At 44.0% G+C, this 25,531-nt stretch overlaps 1 protein-coding gene across 5 annotated transcripts in view; it reads right to left on the reverse strand.

Annotated features, from left to right (window-relative positions):
• Positions 1–5,403: 5,403 nt before the first annotated feature.
• The window catches only part of ILRUN (inflammation and lipid regulator with UBA-like and NBR1-like domains), a 101,802-nt gene continuing 81,674 nt past the window's right edge, over positions 5,404–25,531 (reverse strand). For 2 of the 5 annotated variants that reach the window (XM_016192412.2, XM_060189636.1), the window contains exon 5: positions 6,874–7,141. In XM_016192412.2, coding sequence (XP_016047898.2) covers positions 7,106–7,141 — 36 coding nt within the window. In that variant the 3' untranslated portion in view covers positions 6,874–7,105. Of the gene's footprint in view, positions 7,142–25,531 lie in introns of all 5 variants that reach the window. The other 3 variants (XM_060189633.1, XM_060189637.1, XM_016192413.2) reach the window with 2 other exon arrangements.

Here is a 25,531-nt window from a genome sequence, read left to right on the forward strand (position 1 = left end):
TCACATTTCCTTACAAATTACTCCCCTCTCTCTTCATTTTTCAAGCCTCTACTTTGGAGTTGCTTTCAAAGGGAGGCCTGCTAGAAGCCCCTGGACTAAGTGAAGAATCTGCTTCCTTAGAATCATGACAGTCCTAAGACAGCTGTTCATAAACTAAGCACCAGTGTTTCCTGTCCACAGCTGGCTCATCTAGATAGTTGTGAGGTTTATATGAGGTAATACAGTGTAGTGGATGTCAGCCAAGAACAGCCAACATTACCATCATTGTAGTGGAATTTTTGTTGTTTGTGACACTAAAAGCAGTGCCTGGGAAACATTTAGGCCAGATGTAAGTCTGGATAAACCCTGGGAGGTGATTAGAAACCACATCCTCCATTTTGAACGTAATAACTCTAGATTATTTTAGCATCTTCATATTCTAATGGGTCCCTGCCAACAATCCCCCAGCTAGTGTGTGTAGTTGGGAGGGCTTGCAATCTCATCAGGCAATCCCCTACTATACTCATGAAAAGTGCTGTCTAAGACCCAGTTGGGCCCACTCACCTGAAAGTCTGTTAAGAAACAGAATCGGGAGTCGGGTGGTAGTGCAGTGGGTTAAGTGCATGTGGTGCAAAGTGCAAGGACCAGTGTAAGGATCCTGGTTCGAGCCCCTGGATACCCACTTGCAGGAGGTCGCTTCACAAGTGGTGAAGCAGGTCTGCAGGTGTCTTTCTCTCCCCCTTTGTCTTTCCCTCCTCTCTCCATTTCTCTCTGTCCTATCTAACAACATCAATAACAACAATAACTACAACAATAATAAAAAACAAGGGCAACAAAAGGGAAAATAAATAATAGAAAGAAAAAAAAAAAAACACAGAATCAGGGGCCAGGAAGTGGTACATTGGGTTGAGCACACACAATACCATGCACAAATACCCGTTTGACCCACAGCTTTCCACCTGTAGGGGAGATGCTTCCCAAGCAGTGAAGCAGGTCTACAGGTATCTGTTTCTCTTCCTCACCCCTCTCAATTTCTCTGTTCTACTCTTTAAAATAGAATAAGTGTGTGTGTGTGTATGTGGGGTGGCCACAAGGAATGGTGGTTTTGCAGTGCCGGCACTGACTCCCAACAATAATCCTGGGGGCGATTAAAAAAATAAAATAGGGGGTCGGGCGGTAGCACAGCAGGTTAAGCGCACATGGCACAAAGCGCAAGGACTGGCATAAGGATCCCGGTTCGGGACCCTGGCTCCCCACCTGCAGGGGAGTCGCTTCACAGGTAGTGAAGCAGGTCTGCAGGTGTCTCTCTTTCTCTCCCCCTCTCTGTCTTCCCCATCTCTCTCCATTTTTCTCTATCCTATCCAACAATGAAGACATCAACAATAACAATAATAACCACAACAAGGCTACAACAAGGGCAACAAAAGGGGGAAAAAATTGCCTCCAGGAGCAGTGGATTCATGGTGCAGGCACCGAGCCCCAGCAATAACCCTAGAAGCAAAATAAATAAATAAATAAAATCTTGTTTGCTTCCCTAATATCTACTCATCAGAGTTTACATTTTAACTCATTTAAGTTTGAGAAGCACTGCCCCAAAACACTGTATTAGAACTCAGGATGAAAAGGGTATTATGTAGGAACCTCATGAGGTCCATCTAAGTCCCGGTTTTTAAACAAGCACATCTTCATTTTATAGCAAAGCCACCTCAGATTTAGCTGTCAGTCATGTCCCCCCTACCCCCGCAAACTCAAACGCATTCTTTCCCATTTCAAAGTAGTGTTGCCTGCCTCCTGCTCCACTTGTACTGTACTTTTGAAATCCAGAGTTGCCGCAAGTGTCCTTGGTGGCCGGCTTACAGACAGAGCTGGACACCAGGTGTCTAGGAAAGTGGCTAGGTCACAAGTAGGTAAGGGAGGGGCCTTCTCAAGAAAAGGGTAGGAGGCACCCAAACACAACCTGAGCTGGGGCAGGCTCAGAGGACCTGTTTGCTTTGCTAGGAGGGCTGGGCATGGACCACTACAAATGCCTCCCCACCTCACAAAAGCTTAGCTGAGAGCCCCCTCCCTTGTCACCTAGCCCCCGTGGGAATGGCTCAGGCCAAGAGCTATCATCAAACCAAGCTCCCTTCTCCCAGGACCCGGTGACTTCTTGACAGGTTACAGCCCCAAAGACAAACAGATCCTGCCAAGTAAATAACTGTCCAGCACTGGGGGTATTAGAAGGCATGGGAGTGGGTCTGAGCTGCCAGGAGACCCAGGTGACAGGGCGGGGGCCCCTCTCCCACAGAGAACAAACAGCCTGAAAGGAAGCAGGATGCAGGTGTGGGGGCGGGGACAAGGGCAGTCACCCCCGGGGTCTCTGGGCCAGTCTCCCAAGCTTCCTCTTCACCATGAGCTCTGTTACCAAGCTTTAGAGAAAGTCTAGTATTTGGGCCCTTGGGGTGGGGTCCAGGTCTTCTGCAGTGCCTTCATTTCTCTTAGGCAGTCAGGTTACAGGTTCCCTCATTGAGTTTACTAGAGAAATGACCAGGTAATCTGTTCCTCTCAACTTTTGTACCCTAGAACACCCGGGTTATACCCAGGTCACCATCATTTGCAACAAACACAGCTTTGCCAGCTAGAGTGAAGACCCAATTCAGGAGTCTGCAGGAAGCGTTGGTGGTATGGTGGTGAGCATAGCTGACTTCCAATTCAGGGGTCTGCAAGTAAGTGAAAATGATGCCAGCACTAGATGACTAAGCCATGGGTCAGAGTCTAATTCATCCTTAAGATGTAAGATGCAAACAACTCCTTCCTCTCGCTCACCTATCTGGCCACCGGGTAACCTGCCTCCCTATCCCCTAAATCAAGGTCATAGGCCAATCTCACCTAAGATCCAAGTTTGTCTGCCAATTCCCTGGAGTGTGCTACCCTTTTTTTTTTAAAGTTTATTTATTCTCTTTTTTGTTGCCCTTGTTGTTTTATTGTTGTTACTGATGTCGTCATTGTTGGATAGGACAGAAATGGAGAGAGGAAGGGAAGACAGAGAGGAGGAAAGATAGACACCTGCAGATCTGCTTCACCGCTTGTGAAGTGACTCCCCTGCAGGTGGGGAGCCAGGGGCTCAAACTGGGATCCTTACACCGGTCCTTGCACACGCTTAACCCACTGTGCTACCACCCGACTCCCATGTGCTACCCTCTTGACTTTTCAGATTCCCAGAGCAATATATAAAACTTACACAAATCCACAGTAGACCAGGAGAGCCCAAAGGACCCAGGAACTGTACTCAACAATGGGAAATATGTAAGGGAAAATGCATATCTTTTTCTAAATCTGAGATGATAGAGACCCCCAGTTGGGACTGAGGAGGATGACTCTCCAGTTTGTCTTGCTTTCCTAGCAGCGAAGATGCCAGGGATGTTCTGCATTCTTCCTAAACTACTCCTGTACCTGTGTTTTGTGCCTGACAATTCAAACAAACCAACTTGAGCAGTATTTTTTATTTTTTTTGCCTCCAAGATTATTGCTGGGACTTAGTGCCAGCACTACTAATCATTTTTCCATCTTTTTATTGGATAGGACAGGGAAATTCAGAGGGGAGGGGTACAAAGAAGGAGAGAGAAAGATACCTACAGATTTGCTTCACTGCCTGTGAAGTGACCCCTCCACCAGTGGGGACCGGGGGTGGGGGGGTTACGTAGTGGGAGGCTTGAACCGGAATCCTTGAGTGGGTCCTTGCACTTTGTACTATGTGCACTAAACTGGGTGCGCCACTGCCCAGCCCCCTTCTTATGTGCTGGGTGCTCAAAGATTCTGGGGACCTAAAGGCCAGTGGTCTGTTAGGAGACATAAGGACAGCACATCAAGCTGTACCCCAGGAATGACTTTCCAAACATATAATGAACCTGGAGGGCTCAGTTTTTCCCACTTGCAAAAAAAAAAAAAGGAAACCCAGAGACCAAAAAGTATGCCAGGCAGAGTGCTTGTGGGGTTAAGCAGGTAAACAGTGGGGGTGGCACCTTGATATACAATAAAACTCACTGACACACATGAAAAGGTTTTGGGTTTTTTTGGTGTGTGTTAATTTAATCATACAAATATTCATTTGTACAGTAAGGAAAAACCTCATCTCCACCTCCTCCCAGGCACCATGAGCCCCCAACACAAACATCCACCCAGCTTTCTTGCTACACACCACTGTCCAGGTAGAGGGAGCAGTCACTGCTGCTCCACTCACCCAAGAAAAGAAAGGAAAAGAAAGGCAGGGTGGGGCGGGGAGTCAACTAGCATTTCTGAACCTTGGCATCCCTACTCCCCTCTCCTGCTGGGGCTCAGAATGAATTTGGGGAGGTATTTATTCTTATGCTCACTTTCCATTCTGGCCTGATGGCCATACCATCAGCTGTCTTGGTAAGGTTCTCTCCAAACTGGAAGTGCCTCTGATGGGTTTAAGGTTATAGGCAGTCCTTACTGGGGGAGAGAAGGCTGTTTTTTGTAGAAAAATACCCCAAATTCAACTGTCCCCATGACAAAAAAAAAAAAAAGAAAGAAAAAAAAAAAGGCAAGCATGCATGCGTGCACACACATCCACACACACCTCACTCTATGCACACAGTCTTTTCAAGTCTGAGCCCCCCTGCCTCCCTCACTGGGCTCAGCCCCCTAAAGGATGGGGCCTGCTGTCCTTGTGTCAGACACCGTGGTCCTGTCCCAGAGATAGCCTGCCATTTAGTGAGGAGTCTAGAAGAGCAGGGTGGCTGAGGCCACTCTACCAGACAGGAGAGAATAGAGGCCCTGGGGAAGCCATGAATCACCCCTACTCCATGGCTTACGCTTGTTCTGGCACTCTGCAAAGAGCTAGCCTCTCTTAAGGATATATATAAAAATGGTTTGTTCTTGGGAGGGAAGCCAACATATTTGGGACAGTTACCTGGCTGGGTGAGGTTGTCTATAAGCAAAGGAGCAGAATAATTCTGGCAGGGCCAGATCCACTGATGGTGGCCTATTAAGTCCCAGGTGAGCAGCAGCAGCAGGTGGCACTGGGCATGGGGCAAATGTGGAAACAAGAAAAGCAGGGGGGTGTAAAGCCTCTTGAGATCCTGCCAGGGCTGCTTTGAGAGCTATTAAGTGAGGGGGGTGGCTGGGCATGTTTGGGTTCCAGGTGGGGGTGTCCCAGGATGTTGGCACCACCAATGATGGCAGTCTGGACTATTAATAGGATCCTCAGACAAAAAAACCACAGTGAACCCCTAGCTTGGGCCTTTGTTGGCCTGGGCACCTGGCAAGGGTTCCCCTCTGCTCTGCTTGAGTGGGGCAGTCATGTGCATAGAAAGCAGGCTGGTTCTTCCTCTTTCCAGAGTTTTTCCAGTGGACCAGAGTATATTTCTCCTTTTATTTTTCTGGGAGGTGGAGAGGCAAAGAGGGATTTCATACAAGTTTCCCCCCCCCCAATCAAACAAAAAACCAAAAAAAAAAAAAGTCTCAGAAGAGGATGAGGAGAAACACATACACACTCCTGCAACTCAGACGCCCAGGTAGGCAGACAGGCAGGCAGACCCTCACCCACACCCAGGCTATAGGACCCTTTGCAGCCACTCATCATCTGGTCTTCCTGCTTGTCCCACCCCCCTCAGGGGGCATGAGGGGTGGTAACAGGCAGGCAACCCTAAAACTACACCCTAGTCCATATCCCCGGCTATCAAACCAAACAAGACTCAAGGGCAGAGGGGATGAGAAGGGGGCTTTGCATATTCTTGTATCTTTGGCAGACAGCTGTTCTAGCCTGGTTCAAGCTTCCCATGGAGATACTCACATTTCAACCCACTCAGAATCCACAGGATGCCAATGGGGTCACCTGCAAATGGGCAGCCAGCCCATCAGCTTCTGCTGCAGTAATGCTGCCTCACCTACAACCTAATAACCAAGGATCCTGCTCAGGGTGAGGTCTTTTCATTTCCATCTAAATGTGGCCTTCAAGATCACTTAGTGACTGTGGCCCTCCCTGATGGTAAACCCCACCTGGGGGCTGTATTTTCTTACTCTAACAGCTCAGCCTCCACTAACAGGCTGTGAAAACATCACAAAGGACAAGTGGAAGGAAATGTGGGGAAGGGTATTATGTGACAACAGAGAAGTGCAGGACACAACTGTCTACTGCACTTGCTGGTTAGCTGCACTGATATGTGTGTGCATGTTGCACATGCAGACACCCAGCACACACACACTGTTTCCAGAGTGAGTGGGGAGCCATTGTGTACAAAGAATCCAAAAAAACAATAAGCATGATGGCATTTCTCTCTGCCAAGGGCAACATCGAAGAAAAGTAGTCTGAATTATTACAAGAGCCTGCAGGACACCTCTCGGCCTCAGAAATTCCCATGTCACCCCAGATCTGTCCTCAAGGCTTCCTCTGCTGGCCACACAGGGAAGTTTGATCTTCAGAGAGGTTCTGATAGTAACCGCCACAGGACTGACAAATACAAATGTCAAAGGTGTAAATCAACAAAAGGCGAAAGAGAAGAGAGAAGAGGAAGAAAAGGGTGATAACCCATTGACTGATGCCATGAAAAACAAATGGGACCAGAGACTTCTGGAGTCACGTGGCATAGCAACATGTCCTCCTATAGCACTGACCTGCAGAGTCCCCAAACACACCATGACAGTTTTCAACCTGAATCATTTCCAGAGCAAGCAGCTAATCTATATAGTATGTTACTCTTTATCCAAAAGAAAAAAAAAAGTGGGCAATGAGGGAAAAAATTAACATGTGCTCAAAACTACAACCTGACTGTAGGCAAAATAATTTTTTGTTTTAAAAGATGGCTTTTTCCCCCCATTTTAGATTTTTTTTTTTCTCCTTCCCAAGTGACCCAATGACTTGTTAGACTGACGCCTAAAAAACAAAACCCAACGTGGCTGCATGGATTTCTTCTTGGTAGCCTCAACACCATTCCTGCGATTCAGCATTCACACATGCATACTGTGTTTACTCAAAACTAGTCTGTTCTTCTTCCTCTTCTTCCGGGATGAGGGGGCCAAAGCCATGGGTCCGTGCGGTATGTTCTGCAATCCAGAGGAACCCCTCGCCCGCCCCCAAAGTCAGGCCTTCTGTCTTTTGTTATTTTTTCTTCTTGCTGACACCCGTTTAAGACTGGCCGAAGGGGTAAGGCCCATGGAGCCCCTGGAAGAGAGTGAGCATAGTCAGTGAAGGTAGACATAACAGGCATAATTTTGACAATCGAATCAAGTAAAAGAATCTACAGTTCCCAGTTCCTAGTGAGCCAGAGAGAAGCCCCAAGACCCAAATTGATTCTGTGGGTTGTCCTTGCCATGTAAAACCTCAAAGAGATCACATGTCAGAGCAGTTTAAGTTGCTAAATGTTCTTATTCAACTACATCATTCAAAGAGAGGGATGGTAGGGGGAAAGGTTTCTCATCTTTCAACTTCTAGATCAACTAATGCCATCTCTTCTACTCAGGCGACAAAGCCCTGCTTATTTAAAGATTTTATTTATTTTAGATGATATATATGGAGTGTGTGTGTTTCATGAGAGCAAGAGAAAACACCATTCTGGTACATGAAGTGCTAGGGATGGAACCAGGAGCCTCAGGCATGCAAGTCCTCTACTCTACCAACTATGCTATTTCGCTAGCTACCCTTCTTTCATTATTGACAAATAACATTTTAAACCTCTCTGCCAAAGATCCCTGCATGTCATTTTTTTGTACCCTGACTTCAGATGTAGGCCATTACTGGTAAATGGCTTATCAATAACAAAAACATTACAGCAGAAGCATCAATTGTCTACTGAGTTCCTGAGTACCAAGAACGGTACTAGAAGCTTTATGTATGTTGTATTTAGTCCTCAATCTCAAAGCCAGGTGAGAATTACTAAGTTGATTGGTGTTCACATGAGACTACGAGACTTGTTCAAAGTCATATGGGTAATAAAAGACAGAACCAAAATTTAAGGATAAGACTGATCAACATGTTCTCCACACTGGCACATCCTTGCCACATGATGTTAAGATATTCCAAATTCATAAAGCTACTTTCTGTATCACTTGGCTGGTTGTCACAGTCTTTATTATTTTCGTCTTATGTCAAGAATAAAATACCAGGGAGCTGGGCTGTAGCGCAGTGGGCTAAGCGCAGATGGCGCAAAGCACAAGGACCGGCGTAAGGATCCCGGTTCGAGCCCTGACTCCCCACCTGGAGGGGAGTAGTTTCACATGCGGTGTGGGTGTCTATCTTTCTCTCCCCCTCTCAGTCTTCCCCCTCCTCTCTCCATTTCTCTCTGTCCTATCCAACAACAATGACAACAATAATAGCTACAACAATAAAACAAGGGCAACAAAAGGGAATAAAAAAAATAAATATTAAAAAAATAATAAAATACCAGGATATGTCAACATTACCAAAAAAAAAAAAAAAAAACTAAGGGAGTTGGGTGGTAGCCGGGCGGTAGCACAGTGGGTTAAGCGCACATGGTCCGAAGTGCAAGGGCTAGCGTAATGATACCGGTTCAAGCCCCCAGCTCCCCACCTGCAGGGGGATCGCTTCACAGGCGGTGAAGCAGGTCTGCAGGTGTCTCTCTTTCTCTCCCCCTCTGTCTTCCCCTTCTCTATTTCTCTCTGTCCTATCCAACAACAGTGACATCAATAATTACAACAATAACTACACCAACAATAAAGAACAACAAGGGCAACAAAAGGGAAAATAAATATAAAAGATTAAAAAAACAAAAACTAAATGCAGGGCCTAGCGGTCGCACAGTGGGTTAAGTGCACATGGCACAAAGCACAAGGACCAGTGTAGGGATTCCGGTTCAAGCCCCCGGCTCCCCACCTGTGGCGGAGGAGGGGGGTGTCGCTTCACAAGCGTTGAAACAGGTATCTTTCTTTCTCCCCCCTCCTCTCTCCATTTCTCTCTGTCCTATCCAACAATGATAAACAACAAGGGCAACAAAAAGGGGGGGAAATGGCCTCCAAGAGCAGTGGCTTCATAGCGCAGGCACTGAGCCCCAGCAATAACCTTGGAGGTAAAATCAATCAATCAATCCATCAATCAATCTAGGTGCACCTCAGCGTCAGGAGGCACAAGAATGACTGAGTGACCTGGAGTAAGGTCTCTTCCTCTTGTATGATCTCAAGGTCCTCCTTAAATCTCTTCAGATTAAAAGTTCTAGGAGTTGACAAAGGTAGCCAGGAGGCTGAAAAATAGTATTCCAAGAAAAATGCTCACTGATCATGCTTAGGCCAGATGTCAAAAGTTGTCTAAAATGTAAACATGAGCTTAAAGCATTTGCCATTTTTATTGTGGGAAGCAACTGAATTGCATTAGCTTCCCCCTGCCCCTCTCTCCACAGGAAGCCTCAAAAGACCAAAACCTAGTCTACAATTGCTAGGTGGTACCACTTAACAAAAAAAATACTGAGGTGGATTTGGGAGGTGGGTGAGTGTACAGTGATGGCACTTCAGTAGCCAGGTGCAACTGTAGTACTTTAACACAGTCTCTTTAGCTCTCACAAAAATCCATTGAGACAAGTATAGTCTCTGAGTTCAGAGAGGTGAGGTAATTTGATCAAGGGCACAAATCCTGCAAGCAAAGCAATAATATTTAAAATGCCTCAAGTCTGCCAGCCCCTCTGCCAATCATACCTCCATGTAAATTAAGACTGTGGCCATCTCAACAGTCATGATGCTTGCCTCCTCAATCAATTTGGGTTGGGTTAACAAAGGACTATAAGACTATTTTGTGAGGGCTGGGTGGTGGTGCACTCAGTTGAAGACACATGCGACAGTGCATAAGGGTCCTGGATCAAGCCTCTGGTCCCCACCTGTAGGGGAGAAGCTTCACAAGTGGTAAAGCAGGTCTGCAGGCATCTTTTTTCTCCCACCCTTTCTATCTCCTCCTTCCATTTCAGTTTCTCTGTCTCTATCCAATAAATGAATAAGTAAAATAAAATAATAATCAAAAAAGAAATCTTTAAACAACAACAACAACAACACTATTTTGTTGTACCTGGTCAGCGGGTCACACACCAGAGGTAGAAAGTAAAGAGGTTTAAAACCAGCTGCTGTAACCCAGTACTTCTCAACAACAGTCATTTATTTGGAACAATGCAAAAAAGCATCAAAGGCTTAGCGTTTTATAAGTTTAGAGCCCATAATGTTCAAAGGTCTCTATGCAGGGAAAAACATACAGAGAAAAGAAAACCTGAAAAATAGGCAGCATTTGTTTTCTACAAAATATTTCTGCCATTTATCCTATCTTTTTTTTTTATTTTAAAATTTTATTTACTAATGAGAAAGATAAGGAGAGAGATAAAGAATTAAACTTCACTCTGTTACATGTGCTGCCAGGGACTAAACTCAGAACCTCATGCTTGAGAGTCTAAAGCTCTATCCACTGCACCAACCTCCCAGACCACCCATTTGCCCTGTATCTAACTTGTTTACAGACCAATGTTTCACACGGTTCATAAAAGTCTTCAGAAAGCAAGCATTAACCTTATGATTTGTCTACAGTGCTTAGAGGAGGCAATTCATGCATTTGTCAAGTTTGACATTTCCATTTTACAGATAAATAAAATGAACCCTGTGTGGTTAGTGAGAAGAATAAGAAATGGACATTTCTGGATTTCCACTTGAGTACCTCAACTGGCAGACAAGTCATTGTAGTATTTAAGTAACTTACATAATTAAATTATTGTTGATCTAAAATAGGGATTTAGTAACTGAGGTTCTATACTTTTTGGAAAGAAAAATTCTGCTTAATTAGTTCCCTTTTACCCAGAGAATGATTTATTGAAGTTATTGATGTTTAACTGGTACTGAGAGGTAGCTTGAGAAACTAGCTTGATTTTCTTTCCCCTCAAATGAACTACTTTTAACACTTTGAGGAGTGGTATTTCTATTCTGAAACTACTTCATCATCTAGACTCCCCATGTGTAAGATTATAAGTGTCATATGTAGATCACAGAACACAGGTAATGCAACACCAGTTATATAGGAGAAGCCTGGCGGAGACTCCCAAGAACAGCCTGTCCAGGGTGTCCCATGGCAGAAGGCCAAGCGGGAAGTGCCTCTAACAGTGAAATGGGAGGCACATCCATATTTCAAGTCCCATTGGAGTTCCAAGACCCGGTGTAACAGGTTCTAGTGGCTAATGTCTCCAGGCCCAGCCTAAAAGAGTATGGCAATATAGTGCTCACACTCTTTTCTGGGGTCTAACAACTTGCTCTTTAACTTTTATCTGTAGGAAAAGCAAATGTCAAATATTTCAACTTACCTGGCTCCACTGGCATTTCTCTTTTAACAGTTAGTTATGCCACTACCAATGAGGAAAACAGACCAAAAGGTAGCTGTGTCCGACAGAGCATTAGATGTGTCCTCAATTAAACTCCCCCTCAAAAATTGCAGTCACAAACATGATTATAAAACTTTGTGAATTTGATATAGAAGGCCACTCTCCTCTCTATGAGGAATCATTGCTCACCACATGGGTCAGATTTATCCATAGTAATAGAGGGGAGGAATAATCAAACCCAGAAAAAAACCTTCTGTATTTAACTCTAGATCTAACAGTCAACTGCCCAGTGCCTATTCAACTAGCACAGAGATGGAGTTCCTAAAGTTACATTAGCCCATACGTGTGCTAGGGGCTGACAAGGGAAAGCATCTCCAGGGAAGGAGATACTGAGCTTGAGACATTACTGTTTATGACTCAACCTTCCTAAAGCTTTCCACTGAATAGCTACAAACCTGGGGACACTTGACTAAGGGCATGTTAAGGTCCCTAAAACACAAAAATTCAGGTCCGGGTGGTAGTGCAGTGGGTTAAGCGCACATGGCGCAAAGCACAAGGACCGGCCTAAGGATCCAGGTTTGAGCCCCCGGTTCCCCACCTGCAAGGGGGTCGCTTCACAAGTGGTGAAGCAAGTCTGCAGGTGTCTATCTTTTCTCCCCGTCTTTTCCTCCTCTCTCCATTTCTCTGTCCTACCCAACAACAGCGACATCAGTAACAATAATACTAATCCCAACAATGATGAAGGGGGGGCAACAAAAGGGAAAAAAAAGTTTCCAGGAGCAGCGGATTCATGGTGCAGGCACTGAGCCCCAGCAATAACCCTGGAGGCATAAATAAATAAATAACTTAGGGTCCAGTAAGTGGCTTACCCAGTTGAGCACACATTATCATGTGTGAGGAACCTGGTTTGAAGCCTTGGACCACCAGATGGGAGCACCTGCAGGGAGGAAGCGTCACAAGAGGTGCTGCAATGTTTCTTCTTCTCTCTCCCTTCCTCCCTCAACCTCAGATTTTACTTATTTATTCATGAAGAAAACTGGTGGGTGGGGGAAGAGAAGACACCAGACATCACTCTGGTAGATGTGCTGCCAGGGACTGAAGACAGGACAAATCCTGTTTCAGCAAGGATGTATCATCACTGGAATTTCACTCCTCCAGGCTGACTTACTTCAGAAAGACAGAAATGGAAAGACATAGAGAAAGATGCCATGACACCAAAGCTTCCTTCAGTATAGTGTCCAAGTGAGTGACCTTGCCTGTCCTCAGCTAGGATCTGTTTTCTAAGTTTATACAACACTTTCAGCAGTATAATGCTATCAGGAGGAATGAAAGCTACCATTCTGTGAGGGTGGAACCTGTTTTTGCTCATTATTTGTGCCTTGCAACATGATAAAACTCAACTGCCATTAAAATGAATGAACAAACAGTAAAATACATTGCACTGTATCTTGTGAGCCATCTCTATTTTTCAACCTCTCAAGAAAAAAAGAAGACATCTGATATTCCTATTGAAACAATGATGTCTTACAGGGGCTTCTAGGGTTACTCTTTATGAATACTGTTGTTTAGATAAACCACTACAATATAGATACTTTCACATACTTGTTTACTATTATTTGCACTTATAAATTAATTAATTTTTAAAAAGGCCCACAGAGGCTAATTAAAAAAACAAAACAGAGTATGTAAAACAGTTCATCTGGAGAGTGTGCTTGTTTTGGCACAACCCAGGTTTGAGTCTGGTCCCCAGCACATTGCAGGAAGTTTCTGTGTTGTGATGTTTTCGTCCATCTCTCCCTCACTTCCTACTCCAAATCAGTTTACCCCACCCCCTAATCTGGGGGGAGGGGGAGGATGTCAGCCTGGAGCGCTGAAGCTCGGGTATTGGGGACAGGAGGCGGGTAGCACTGGCTGCAAGTCTGTGAAATGACATGATCTCCTGGTATATACAACACCACGATGATCCTCCTCTACATCCTCCTCATTTCCTAGGCCAATCCCAGAGCTTTGACCATCTAGCATGCCTTTCACATCTCTTATGTAAGCTGAATATAAACACAAAAATAATCCACAGTTTGGCACTAAGTCCCACCCTGATCCTGTACTGCAAACATGGTATGATGCAGCCCTGCTCTCAATGTTGGCTTGGCTAGTAGGGCCAGAGACTAACCTAGCCCTGGCCAAACTATCAGCCTCTCAAAGAAATAAAGTCTGTAGCGAAGTAATGGATACAGAATAAGGATTCTCTCAAGAGTACTAGGCCCAGGGTTCTTCCCTTGTTGGTTTCTGGTATATCACACAGAGCATGAGAGTAACTTCTGTAGATGCTTTTAACATCAGTCTTGAAAAGCCAATTTCATGTGACAGTCCTCAACATTCCAAAGACAAACTTGAGGGGGCCAGGCAGTAGCACACCGTGTTAAGAGCACATGGCACGAAGCACAAGGACCTGTATGAGGATCCCAGTTCATTTCATAAGTGGTGAAGGAGGTCTGCAGGTGTCTATTTCCCCCCCCTTCCCCTCCTCTCTCAATTTCTCTCTGTCCTATATAATGACAACAAGAAGAACAAGGGGAACAAAATGGAAAAAATAGTGTGGAAGTCAGGCTCAAACCTGGGCTGTGCACATGGCAAAGCAGGTGAACTATGCAGGTAGACTATCTTAGCAGCTCTGATTTGCCTTTAAAGTTTTATAAAAAACAGGGGGAAAAAAAATAACCCAAAGAGGCTGGTCTGTACTATGTGCAATGACTCCACTCCCCACCTGCAGCAGAGACACTTCATAAGAGGTGAAGCAGGTTTGTAGGTATCTGCCTTTCTTTCTCCTTCTCAATCTGCCCTTCGCTCAATTTCTCTCAAATAAAATGGAAAAATAAAGAAAGGGAGAAAGGAAAGAAGAAAGGAAGGAAAAATGGCCACTAGGAGCAGCAGTGCATTCGTGATGCCAGAACCAAGCCCCAGCTACAAGAGGCAAAGGGAAAAAAAAAAAAAAAAAACCTTTAGGGCTGCAGAGATAACATAATAGTTATGCAAAAGACTTTCATTCCTGAGGCTCTGAACTCCCAGGCTTAATCTTCAACACCATCATAAGCCACAGATGATGGGGGGTGACCCCACACACACATAATTTATTTATTCATTAGTGACAGAATCAGAGCATCACTCTGGTGCATATGATTCTGGGGGGTGGAAATCAGGACCTATGTTTGAGAGACCAATGTTTTATCCACTATGCTACCACCCAGATCATATCAAAAACCAAAAAACAAAACCTTCCCAGGGCAGATGACCCCACCAATGTGTCCTGGAACTCCACTTCCCCAGAGCCCTGCCCCATTAGGGAAAGAGAGAGACAGGCTGGGAGTATGGATCGACCTGTCAACGCTCATGTTCAGCAAGGAAACAATTACAGAAGCCAGACCTTCTACCAGAAGACACCCCATAATGTCCCTTGGTCCATGCTCCCAGAGGGTTAAAGAACAGGAAAGCTATCAGCTTTCAGGGGAGGGAATGGGATATGGTGTTCCGGTGGCGGGAATTATGTGGAATCGTACCCCTCTTATGCTATGGTCTTATCTGTGTTTCCATTTTATAAATAAAAACTTGAAAAAGAGGAAAAAAAGAAAAAATAAAATCAGTGTGAAGAATAAAATCCAAACATTACTTAGAAGTTCTACAAGGAGATGGAAGCTTCTGGCTGAGTCTGTTTCTCTCCTCATTAAAGAACTGGAAAAAGGTATATGCTACTTGGAAAATTCTGTTCTTGATGAGCTCATGTAACAAACACCAAGTGTGCTGGAATTCAGGTGGGATCCTGGCAGACAAAGTTTGCTCATGGCTATCTCCTAAAAGAAATGATTCATAGAAATGAAAAGAACTTGTGTCACTGGAAAAGGTACCCTACGGAAAAAGAAATCTATCCATGTAACCACTGGTTCTGCACTATGGAAAAATCACATTCCTTACACCAACACTCTTTTTTTTTTTTTAGTTTTTTTTTAAATATTTATTTTATTTATTTTTTCCCTTTTGTTGCCCTTGTTGTTTTATTGTTGTAAGTTATTATTCTTGTTGTTGTTGTTGGATAGGACAGAGAGAAATGGAGAGAGGGAGGGGAAGACAGAGAGGAGGAGAGAAAGATAGACACCTGCAGACCTGCTTCACCGCCTGTGAAGCGACTCCCCTGCAGGTGGGGAGCCGGGGTTCGAACCGGGATCCTTATGCCGGTCCTTATGCTTTGCGCCACCTGCGCTTAGCCCACTGCACTACAGTCCGACTCCCTACACCAACACTCTTACAATGACTTCACAGACATCACCACCCACCCACCTCCTAAAATAGCTGGCAGACAGAAGAAGATAAATTCTCTTCAGTCCCATTCCACCAAATTTGGTCTCATCTTGCAACTATACTGCTCAAAAACACCGCTGGCATTCTGCTTCCTTTCACATTATACAGGAATTTTTTTGCCGTCTGAGAGGGGGGCAGAGTGGATAAAGCCTGGGACTCTCAAGCATGAGGTCCTGTGTTCAATCCCTAACACCACATGTACCAGTTTTGTTTTGTTTTGTTTTACTACTGAGATTCAACAGTTTTTTTTGTTTTTCTTTTCTTTTCTTTATTGGTTGTCACCAAGGCTTTACTGTTCCAGGCTGACATCTTATGAGACAGGAGAGGGCAAGACATTAAAGCTTTCCTCTGTACTTTGGGGGACAGGTTCTAAACTGAGCTGTGCACATGGCAAAGCAAGTACCCTCCCAGATGAGCTATGTTGCCAGCCCACAGCTGCTCTTACCCTTACAGTGTACACTTACTCTAGCCAGAACAGCTACAACAGACTTAGCTGAGAACATCAACTGAAACCTGAGCATATATACTTGAAGACAAATTCTCACACTTCTGAACTACACTTAGCTATTTGAACCTGTGAATTCAGTAGTCCTACTTTGAAAATTTTCATCAGTCACTAAAAATGTTAACCTTGGAGTGGAGGAAAGAGAATACAGCCTTCCAATAGAAAAATAAATGTGATCTTAAGAACACTACTGTGCTTCAGCTTAAGACTGCCCAGCGTCAGATTAGCCTAAAACAATGCTCAGAGCCCCAAAACAAATAAAATGGAGCTCAACAGCCTTGAAACTGTTAAGGTACAAAAGAGAGTTCCTGGAGATAATTTTTATTCTCAGTCAGATAGTAATGTTACAAACACAAAAGATATTTTCTAAGGCTCACAGTGTTTGCTTAATTTATTTTTTAAATGCACACATGACCCAAGCCAATACAAACACTAGCAAGGTTGGAAGGATTTTATTGGTTCTGCTGAGTTTTCAAAAGAGTCATCATATCATCTAGCCAGAGTCTCCTGGCAAACCCCTTCAGGTACAAAATGTACTAATCTGCCAGGGAACTGGGTAGGTAACTCAGTTGCCTGGCATTGCTTCCTCCTTGGCCACAAATTCTTTTTTAAAAAATTTTTTAAAGATTTTATTTATTTATTAATGAGAAAGATAGGAGGAGAGAGAGAAAGCACCAGACATTACACTGGTACATGTGCTGCCGGGGATCGAACTCCGGCATGAGAATCCAGTACTTTATCCACTGTACCACCTCATGGACCATGCCACAAATTCTTTCCTAGCCCCTAAAGATGAACAACCAGTTGACTTCTACAACTTGAAACTAAGTGTATGAACTAATTTCTGCGAGCAACCCTTAGACTTTTCTTCCTTCCTTTCTTTCCTTCCTTCTTTCTTTTTTTAATTTTTTTTTTTTTTTACCAGAACACTGCTCAGTTCTGGCTTATGGTGGTGCTGGGGATTGAACCTGGGGCCTCAGAGCCTCAGGCTTGAAAGGCTTTTGCATAACCTTCATGCTGTCTCCCAGTCCTAGATTTTTTCTTTTGCCTACAAATCTCACCTAAAGTCTGGTATAGAACGTCTGACTTAAAATGGATTCCTGGGCTCTAACCCACAGTTGATCCTCAATTTGCTCTGTGAATGTGATTCCAAATTATTTTAAATAAAGTTGTAAGGACATTGTGAATTAAGAATGAGTGTAAAGGTGCTCAGGCTGGCAAAATAGCTCACATAAGTTAACATGCTGCTTTGCCATGCCTGGCCCCTACCACATTGAAGGAAGTTTTGATGGTCTTTTTCAGACTCTCCTTCCCTCTGCCTCTATGGGCAGAAGGGAAAGGTGAGGGTAGACACTCTGGGTACCATGAAGTGTTTGTTTACATACTGGGTAGCATTTAGCTCAGTCCTTGGATACCTTCTCTATCTATACCAGTGGTTCACTAATAGATAAATAATTTTGCCACCCACCCTCCCTACTGTAACCCCAGACACTTGATAGTATCTGGAGACATTTTCAGCTGCAATATACTTCAGGTTGGAGAGCTGCTACTACTACTGGCATCTAGTGGACAAAAACTGTTAAACATCTTCCAATGCACAAAAATCCCTCACTCTCTGTTGGGACTTGAACATAATTAGCATACGGCTGATGTCAGCCTGCCATCAAGAGCATATGACAGACGTAGGTAAACTCACAGGGGATTGTGAGTACAAGACAATATTTATGGGAGTGCCTGGCAGCAGTCTGGTTCTTCCCTTCAACTCTTTTCTGCTTGCCCTTCTCTAGGTTGTCTTTATCTTTTCCTCTCCTCTCTTTTCCCCAGACCAAGCTGTTTCCCCGGGACCCCTGGGACATGTATCTGTACCTGTATCTGGTAAACTAAGTTAAAAAGACATGGCTCCACACCATATGGCTAACTGGTCTTTCTTTCTTTGCTTATTTTGATACCACGGCTTTTATGTAACTAAATAAACCCTTTCAATAAACCTGTTTGATAACCCCCTAGTAAAGTGCCCACAATCTGTAGACTGACTGAGAGACCCTGTTCTACTTAGTGGATTATAGCCAGTCACATAACATTATATACCGTCCACATGGCCAACCTCTATGCCTACCCAGAAGTCACATCTCTAAATCCAACTTGGATATACAGCACATGACATCTCCATGTGGCCGTCTACAGAAACCTCCACTGTGCCCAAAACAGAGCTCCTGATCTCTCTCTACCTCTACATAACTTTTCCCTTCTCTGTTGACATTAATTCCATCTTTCTAGTTGCTCAGGCCAAAAAAAAAATTGCTGTCCTTAGTGTTATTCTTCCTATTAGCTCTAGGTACAAGCCAGATGCAGATTCAAACCACTTCTACTTCCACTACCACAACTTTGGTACAAATTGTTTCTTTTCTTTATTTTCCTCGAGGGTTATTGCTGGGGCTTGGTGCCTGCAATATGAATCCACTGCTCTTATGGCCATTTTTCAATTTTTTTTTTTATAAGACAGAGAGAAATTGAGAGGGATGGGGAAGATAGAAAGACACCTAGGGAGTCTGGCAGTAGCACAACAGGTTAATCGCAGGTGGCGCAAAGCGCAAGGACCAGCATAAGGATCCCGGTTCATGTCCCTGGCTCCCCACCTGCAGGGGAGTCGCTTCGCAAGTGGTGAAGTAGGTCTGCAGGTGTCTATCTTTTTCTCCCCGTCTTCCCCATCTCTCTCCATTTCTCTCTGTCCTATCCAACAACGATGACAACAATAATAACTACAACAATGAAACAACAAGGGCAACAAAAGGGAATAAATATTTAGAAAGAGAGAAAGAAAGAAAAAAAGGAAGGAAGGAAGGAAGGAAGGAAGGAAGGAAGGAAGGAAGGAAGAAAGAAAGAAAGAAAGAAAGAAAGAAAGAAAGAAAGAAAGATTAAAGGCCTATGAACACTGCTGAGCTTGGTGTGGTTTGGTGTGGCCGAAGGCTTGACTGGATTCCCTGAGAAGCAGGTGAAATGAAATCTAGGCCATAGGTAGGGGTAGAATGGGAGAATCCTTTGGAGACAGTTATAAATTTCATTCTTGTGCAGTTTTTCATTTAAAAGAAAGAAAAAAAAATGTAAAAAAAAAAAAAAAAAAAGAAAGAAAGAAAGACAGAAAGACAGACAGACATCTGCAGGCCTGTTTCACCACTTGAGAAGTGACCTCCTTGCAGGTAGAGAGCTGGGGGCTCAAACCGGGATCCTTGCATGGGTCCTTGTTCTTCGTACTATGTGTGTTTAACCTGGTGCATCACCGCCCAACACAAATCATTTCTTTCTTTTTTATTTATTTTCCCTTCTGTTGTCCTTGTTTTTTATTGTTGCTGTAGTTGTTGTTGTTATTGACGCCGTCATCGTTAGATAGGACAGAGAGAAATGGAGAGAGGAGCGGAAGACAGAGAGGGGGAGAGGAAGATAGACACCTGCAGACCTGCTTCACTGCCTGTGAAACCCCCCCCCCCGCAGGTGGGGAGCTGAAGGCTCGAACCAGGATCCTTAAGAAGCCCTTGCGCTTCGTACCATGTGCACTTAACTCAAAGCGCTCCCGCCTGACTCCCACAAACCATTTCTTCATTTAGATTATAGCAGAAATTTCCTTTGGTCCCCTGCATCTATCTTTGCCCTATATTCTCTAGGTATCAGATGGAGCCTCTTATGACAACAAGTCAGGCACCCCTCCTCTGTTCAAAAACCTTTAATGATTCCCATGTTCCGCAAAGGCCCAAAGCTCTGTATAAAGCCCATAATACTACAATCCCTCCTCCCTCACTCTGTTCCTTAAACAAAACAAGTAAACTTCAACCTCAGGGTTTGTACTTGATATCTCTTTGCCTTAAATATTCTTTCTACAAATAGCCTTTACAGAAGTAAAATCAAGACTTGAAAGGGAATAATAAATATGTTATGATCTAAAATACTATGTTCAAAGTGAAACTTTACATTTACTGCAGAGAAATAGAGACTGTCTTTTGGCCACAATCAGATAGGTCCTATGACCATAAAAGTGTTGTGGTTGGGGGACTGGGGAGATAGTATAGTAGTTATGCAAATGACTTTCATGCCTAAGGTTCTGAAGTCCCAGGTTCAAGGCCCAGCACCACCATAAGCCAGAGCTGAGAAGTGCTGGGGGGGGGGGGGAGCTGGGCCTTCCTAACCCACTATTACTAGCTTAGGTATAGGTAAATATGTACTTAAAACACTATGCAATTGGAAAGCAATGAAGTTACATTGTTAAGAGAGTCAAAAAAACAATTGACTTTGTTCATATCCTGGTTTTACCAGTTTCTAGCTACATGACCTTAGGCTAGTCATGGAACCTGTATCCCCCAATTCTTAGTAACTGTACAATCAGAAGTGGTACTAGCATGTGAGCAAAATGAAGTAATAACATACCAAATAGTTTGTTGTTTCTGGAGAACAACTACTGAGGGACGTGGGTCAGGTTGATGACTGAATTTGTTTTATAATGAATTTTATAGAACTGATGAAGGAAAATTAGCCAAAGAGGAAATACTCTCTATTTCCTTGTGAGTTCCTTGTGAGTTCCTTGTAAGCCATTAATGAACAAGTGTACCAACAACTTCTTATCTCCTCTAACAATATAGTAGATCCTAGTGAAGTAACTATGAAACGGATTTCAGATAGTTTTTTTTTAAATAATAGGGAAGTTTCTTTTTTTATTTTTTATTTATTCCCTTTTGTTGCCCTTGTTGTTTTATTGTTGTAGTTATTATTGTTGTTGTCGTCGTTGTTGGATAGGACAGAGAGAAATGGAGAGAGGAGGGGAAGACAGAGAGGAGGAGAGAAAGATAGACACCTGCAGACCTGTTTCACCGCCTGTGAAGTGACTCCCCTGCAGGTGGGGAGCTGGGGCTCAAACCGGGATCCTTATGCCGGTCCTTGTGCTTTGCGCCACCTGCGCTTAACCCGCTGCGCTACAGCCCGACTCCCTCAGACAGTTTCTTAAGAGTTGTCCTCTTCCAAAAGGCTTTTTCATTTGGTATTTTTTTTAAGACTTTATTTTACTTGAAAGAACAAAGAGAAACTAAGGGGAAGGAGGAAATAAGAGAGGGATACAGAGACACCTGCAGCAATGCTTCACCACTTGTGAAGCTTTCCCCGTCGATGGGGACCAGGGTCCTTGTGAATGATAATACGTGCATTTAACCAAGTGTACCACCACCCAGTCCCTCTTTTGGTATCTTAGTGACCTAAACAGAGGACCATGAAGTCCTGTAATATTAAAATTAAACCTTTTGTCTCCCACCTGCAGGGGGAAACTTTACAAGTGGCGAAGAAGTGCTGCAGGTGTCTCTCATGTCTCTCTCTGTCTCTATGTTCGATTTCCATCTCAGTTTCTATCAAATAAACAAACAACAAACAACTATTAAAAATGGAGAACATGGGGAGTCGGGTGGTGGCGCAGCGGGTTAAGCGCACGTGGCGCAAAGCACAAGGACCAGGTAAGGATCCTGGTTCGAGCCCCCAACTCCCCACCTGCAGGGGAGTCACTTCACAGGCGGTGAAGTAGGTCTGCAGGTGTCTGTCTTTCTCTCCCCATCTGTCTTCCCCTCCTCTCCATTTCTCTCTGTCCTATCCAACAACAATGACATCAATAACCACAACAATGTTAAACAACAAGGGCAACAAAAGGGAAAATAAATAAATATAAAAAAAATTTTTTTTAATGGAGAACATGGAGCTGGATGATGTTATACTTGGTTGAGCACACATATTACCATGCCCAAGGACTCAGGTTCAAGCCCCCAGTCTCCACCTGTAGGAGGAAAGCTTCACGAGCACTGAAGCACTAGATCAGGTGTCTCTCTCTCTCTGCCTCCCTAACTCCCTCTCCCTTCTCCCCCTTTCCTCTCAATTTCTCTTTTTCAAATAATAAGAAAATGTCTCTTAAAAAGAAATGGAGAGTACTTTTAATAGACTCTTATTTTATTTAAAGTAGATACAATTCCTGCATTTTTGTCTTTCTTATACTCTAAAGAGAAATGTTTTTATGATTTTCAGTTCCTCAAAACTGCTACTTTAGAGCTAGGGAGGTAACATAATAATCATGAGAAAAGACTTTCATGCCTGAAATACCAAATGTCCCCGCTTCAATCAACAGTACCACCAAAAGCCAGAGCTGAGCAGTGCTCTAGGGGAAAAAAGCCAACTGTCTGGAGTAGGGCACCAAAGTGAAAATCTCTGGGTTAACTTTGATCCATTAACTTTTGATCCATTGCCAAATAATTTTGAGTACAGCAATAACTATCTATTGCCTTCTTAAACCCTAAGACAGCAGGAACCTCCTGCTTCCTCTATAGAGCCTATATTTCCCCCAGTCCTGGAACCTCTAGGGTGGGGCTCACTTTTCTGCATGCTTCTCTCAATTCAGACCAAATGATATTGCATCTGCTGATCTCAACCTAATTAACACAACGAGTACCACATCAGCAAGTTTCACTTCAGGCTGTGTCCAGAGACATAAGGCGTAGAATATCAACCCTTCAGCCTCATTAGTCAGGTGAGACCTTTCCTTTCATAGGATTCTCTAATTCTGTCTACGGCCATACCACTCTGAACACGACCGATCTTGTCTGATCTCGGAAGGATTCTCTAATTCCATTTCAGGTGGTTCACTTCCTAACAAAGTCCCAAGACCTAGATATAGACCAGGTCCCATGAGACAGGACATATGTTCACATGTACCCATTAATTATGGCAAAATATATACCTGAAAGCAAAAGTGCACAATAGTCTGCAGTAAGTCAGTATATGCAACAAGTAAAAAGACCTAAAAAGACATCATAAAGTTCTTAATGAAATAGTGTCTACTTAGACTTAGATACCCTCCTCACGTACTTCCTATTACACTTCCCTCAGTCACTCCAAAGATCTTTATCAAAGTAAGGACTACAAAAGCTGAATAAGGACAAGAGACCAATGATGACTCTGTAGTCACTATCAAGCTACCCCATCAGCTGGGGCCCTAGTTGTGGAGTCCTGAGACTCCCAAACAGAAATGATGGGCCTAGGCCTTGAATAAACCCCTCTCTCCATTGTTATTGGTCATCTCTATCAGGAACAAAAAAACAGACCTCTTTGTGGGCCCCCATAGGCCCTTGCCCTCAACATGGATCAACAACGGTAGAGAATATTCCATCCTCCAAAGGGAGGCTGGACAACATACTCTATCTTCCACCTGAGGAAGATGGGTCCTGAAACTGGGGCAGCTTTAAACGTTCCTACTCATGACCACAGAATGTGAGCTCAGATCTACAGGGATGCAGAGGTCACAAAGGCTCCTAAGCTGAACATGGGCCCCAGATTAGATCAAATTGATGGGGTTTACAGTCAACAATATTTATACACCTTTCCCTATTTTGGAGCTATCTTCCCTGATCCAGCTTTCTGGTCCTTTTTCCAGCCATGACATCTCCCCAGACAATAACTTGGATCCATCTGCATATCAGATGTCAGGCTCAGAAAAAGAAAACACTAGTATAGTCATGAGCCCTTTGGAATATAACTAAATAGGTTTACTATCTACAAAACAGAGATCCCCTCAAATCTTCATCTGTACTATTCCAGCCTACAGGTTCATGATTAGTCAATAATTTGTTTGGTCTTATATGTTAACTCTTCTTTCAGCCACCAGGTTCCAGATGCTAGCATGATACTAGACTTCCTTGGCAGATAAACCCATCAGTGTGTCCTGGAGCCCCGCTTCCCCAGAACCCCACCTCACTAGGGAAAAGAGAAAGACAGGCTGGGAGTATGGATCAAGCTGTCAATGCCCATGTTCAGCGGGGAAGCAATTACAGAAGCCAGTCCTTTCACCTTCTGCATAATGTCCCTTGGTCCATGTTCCCAGAGGGCTAACAAACAGGACAGCTATCATGGGAGGGGATGGGATACGGAGTTCTGGTGGTGAGAATTGTGTGAAGTTGTACCCCTCTTATCCTGTGGTTTTTGTCAGTGTTTCCTTTTTATAAATAAAAAGAAGAGGAGAGGAGAGGAGAGGAGGGGAGGGGAGGGGAGGGGAGGGGAGGGGAGGGGAGGGGAGGGGAGGGGAGGGGAGGGGAGAGGAGAGGAGAGGAGAGGAGAGGAGAGGAGAGGAGAGGAGAGGAGAGGAGAGGAGAGGAGAGGAGAGGAGAGGAGAGAAGAGAAGGGAAGAGAAGAGAAAAGAGCCAACTGTTACTTTGGACCCCATTCTCAAATCCCTGTAGATAGTATTTTAAATTCTCACTTCTCTAGCAAAGCAAAGATCTTGGAGCAGGACATGATTTGAGATTACAGCGAACAATCCAGATCTTCACTAAGAGATACATAAAATTTCAACTGGGAGGGGTCGGTCTGTACCGCAGCAGGTTAAGCGCATGTGGTGTGAAACTTGAGGACTACTGTAAGAATCCCAGTTCTAGCCCCTGGCTCCCCACATGCAGGGGAGTTGCTTCACAAGTGGTGAAGCAGGTCTGCAAGTGTCTATCTTTCTCTCCCCCTCTGTCTTCCCCTCCTCTCTCCATTTCTCTCTGTCTTATCCAACAACAACGACAGCAATGACAATAATAATAACCACAACAATGATAAAAACAACAAGGGCAACAAAAAGGAAAATTAAAAAAATTTTTTCAACTGGAAATCATTTGCCAGTAAATTTAAGCACAACTATCACAAAGAGATCAAAGAAAATTCCCTGGATCCCCAAACTCCTGAACTGTCATGTACTTCCAGTCCTCTTTCTCTTTTAAAACACCTTCTTTCTCCTTGCCTCCCAGTTGGGGGAACAGCAATTTCAGAGTATTGAACAGACCATTTTCCCAGGGAGGTGCCCCAAAGAAAGTAAAAACTCTTGCCCCAGGGCAGGGGTAGATAGCGTAACTTATGCAAAGAGACTCATGCCAGAGTCTCCAAAGTCCCATGTTCAACCCTCCCCCACAAACATAAACCAGAGCTAAGTAGTGCTCTGGTATAAAACTCTTGCCCCACAGAAAACCCTCTCATTATAAGTTTTGGCTTTCTGTGTGACCGGTGATGAACCCAGTTCGGGGTATCAGAATTACCTTTAGCTCCTTAAACTATATACCCTGATAGTATTTCTTGAAAAGATTAATTTTCATAAGAGTGAGATCTGAGCACCACTCAACTCCAGCATACATGGTGGCAAGGAATTAATACAGGCTTCCTGTTGACAAAGTATGTACTCTACCTGCAGAGCTGCTTCCCAGATGAGCTACACTGATAAATTTAAATAACAGAAATTAAAGTTTAAAGGTCTTCATCACAGTGCTTGGCTTCAAAAGCCAAATTAATGGTAATTAATGCATTTTCACTGACTTCTGCCTGGGAGTAGTATGCTTTTGCTGCCCGGGTATTACCAGAT

The sequence above is a fragment of the Erinaceus europaeus genome, chromosome 4 (assembly GCF_950295315.1).
Source record: "Erinaceus europaeus chromosome 4, mEriEur2.1, whole genome shotgun sequence".
Classification (NCBI taxonomy): Eukaryota; Metazoa; Chordata; class Mammalia; order Eulipotyphla; family Erinaceidae; genus Erinaceus; species Erinaceus europaeus.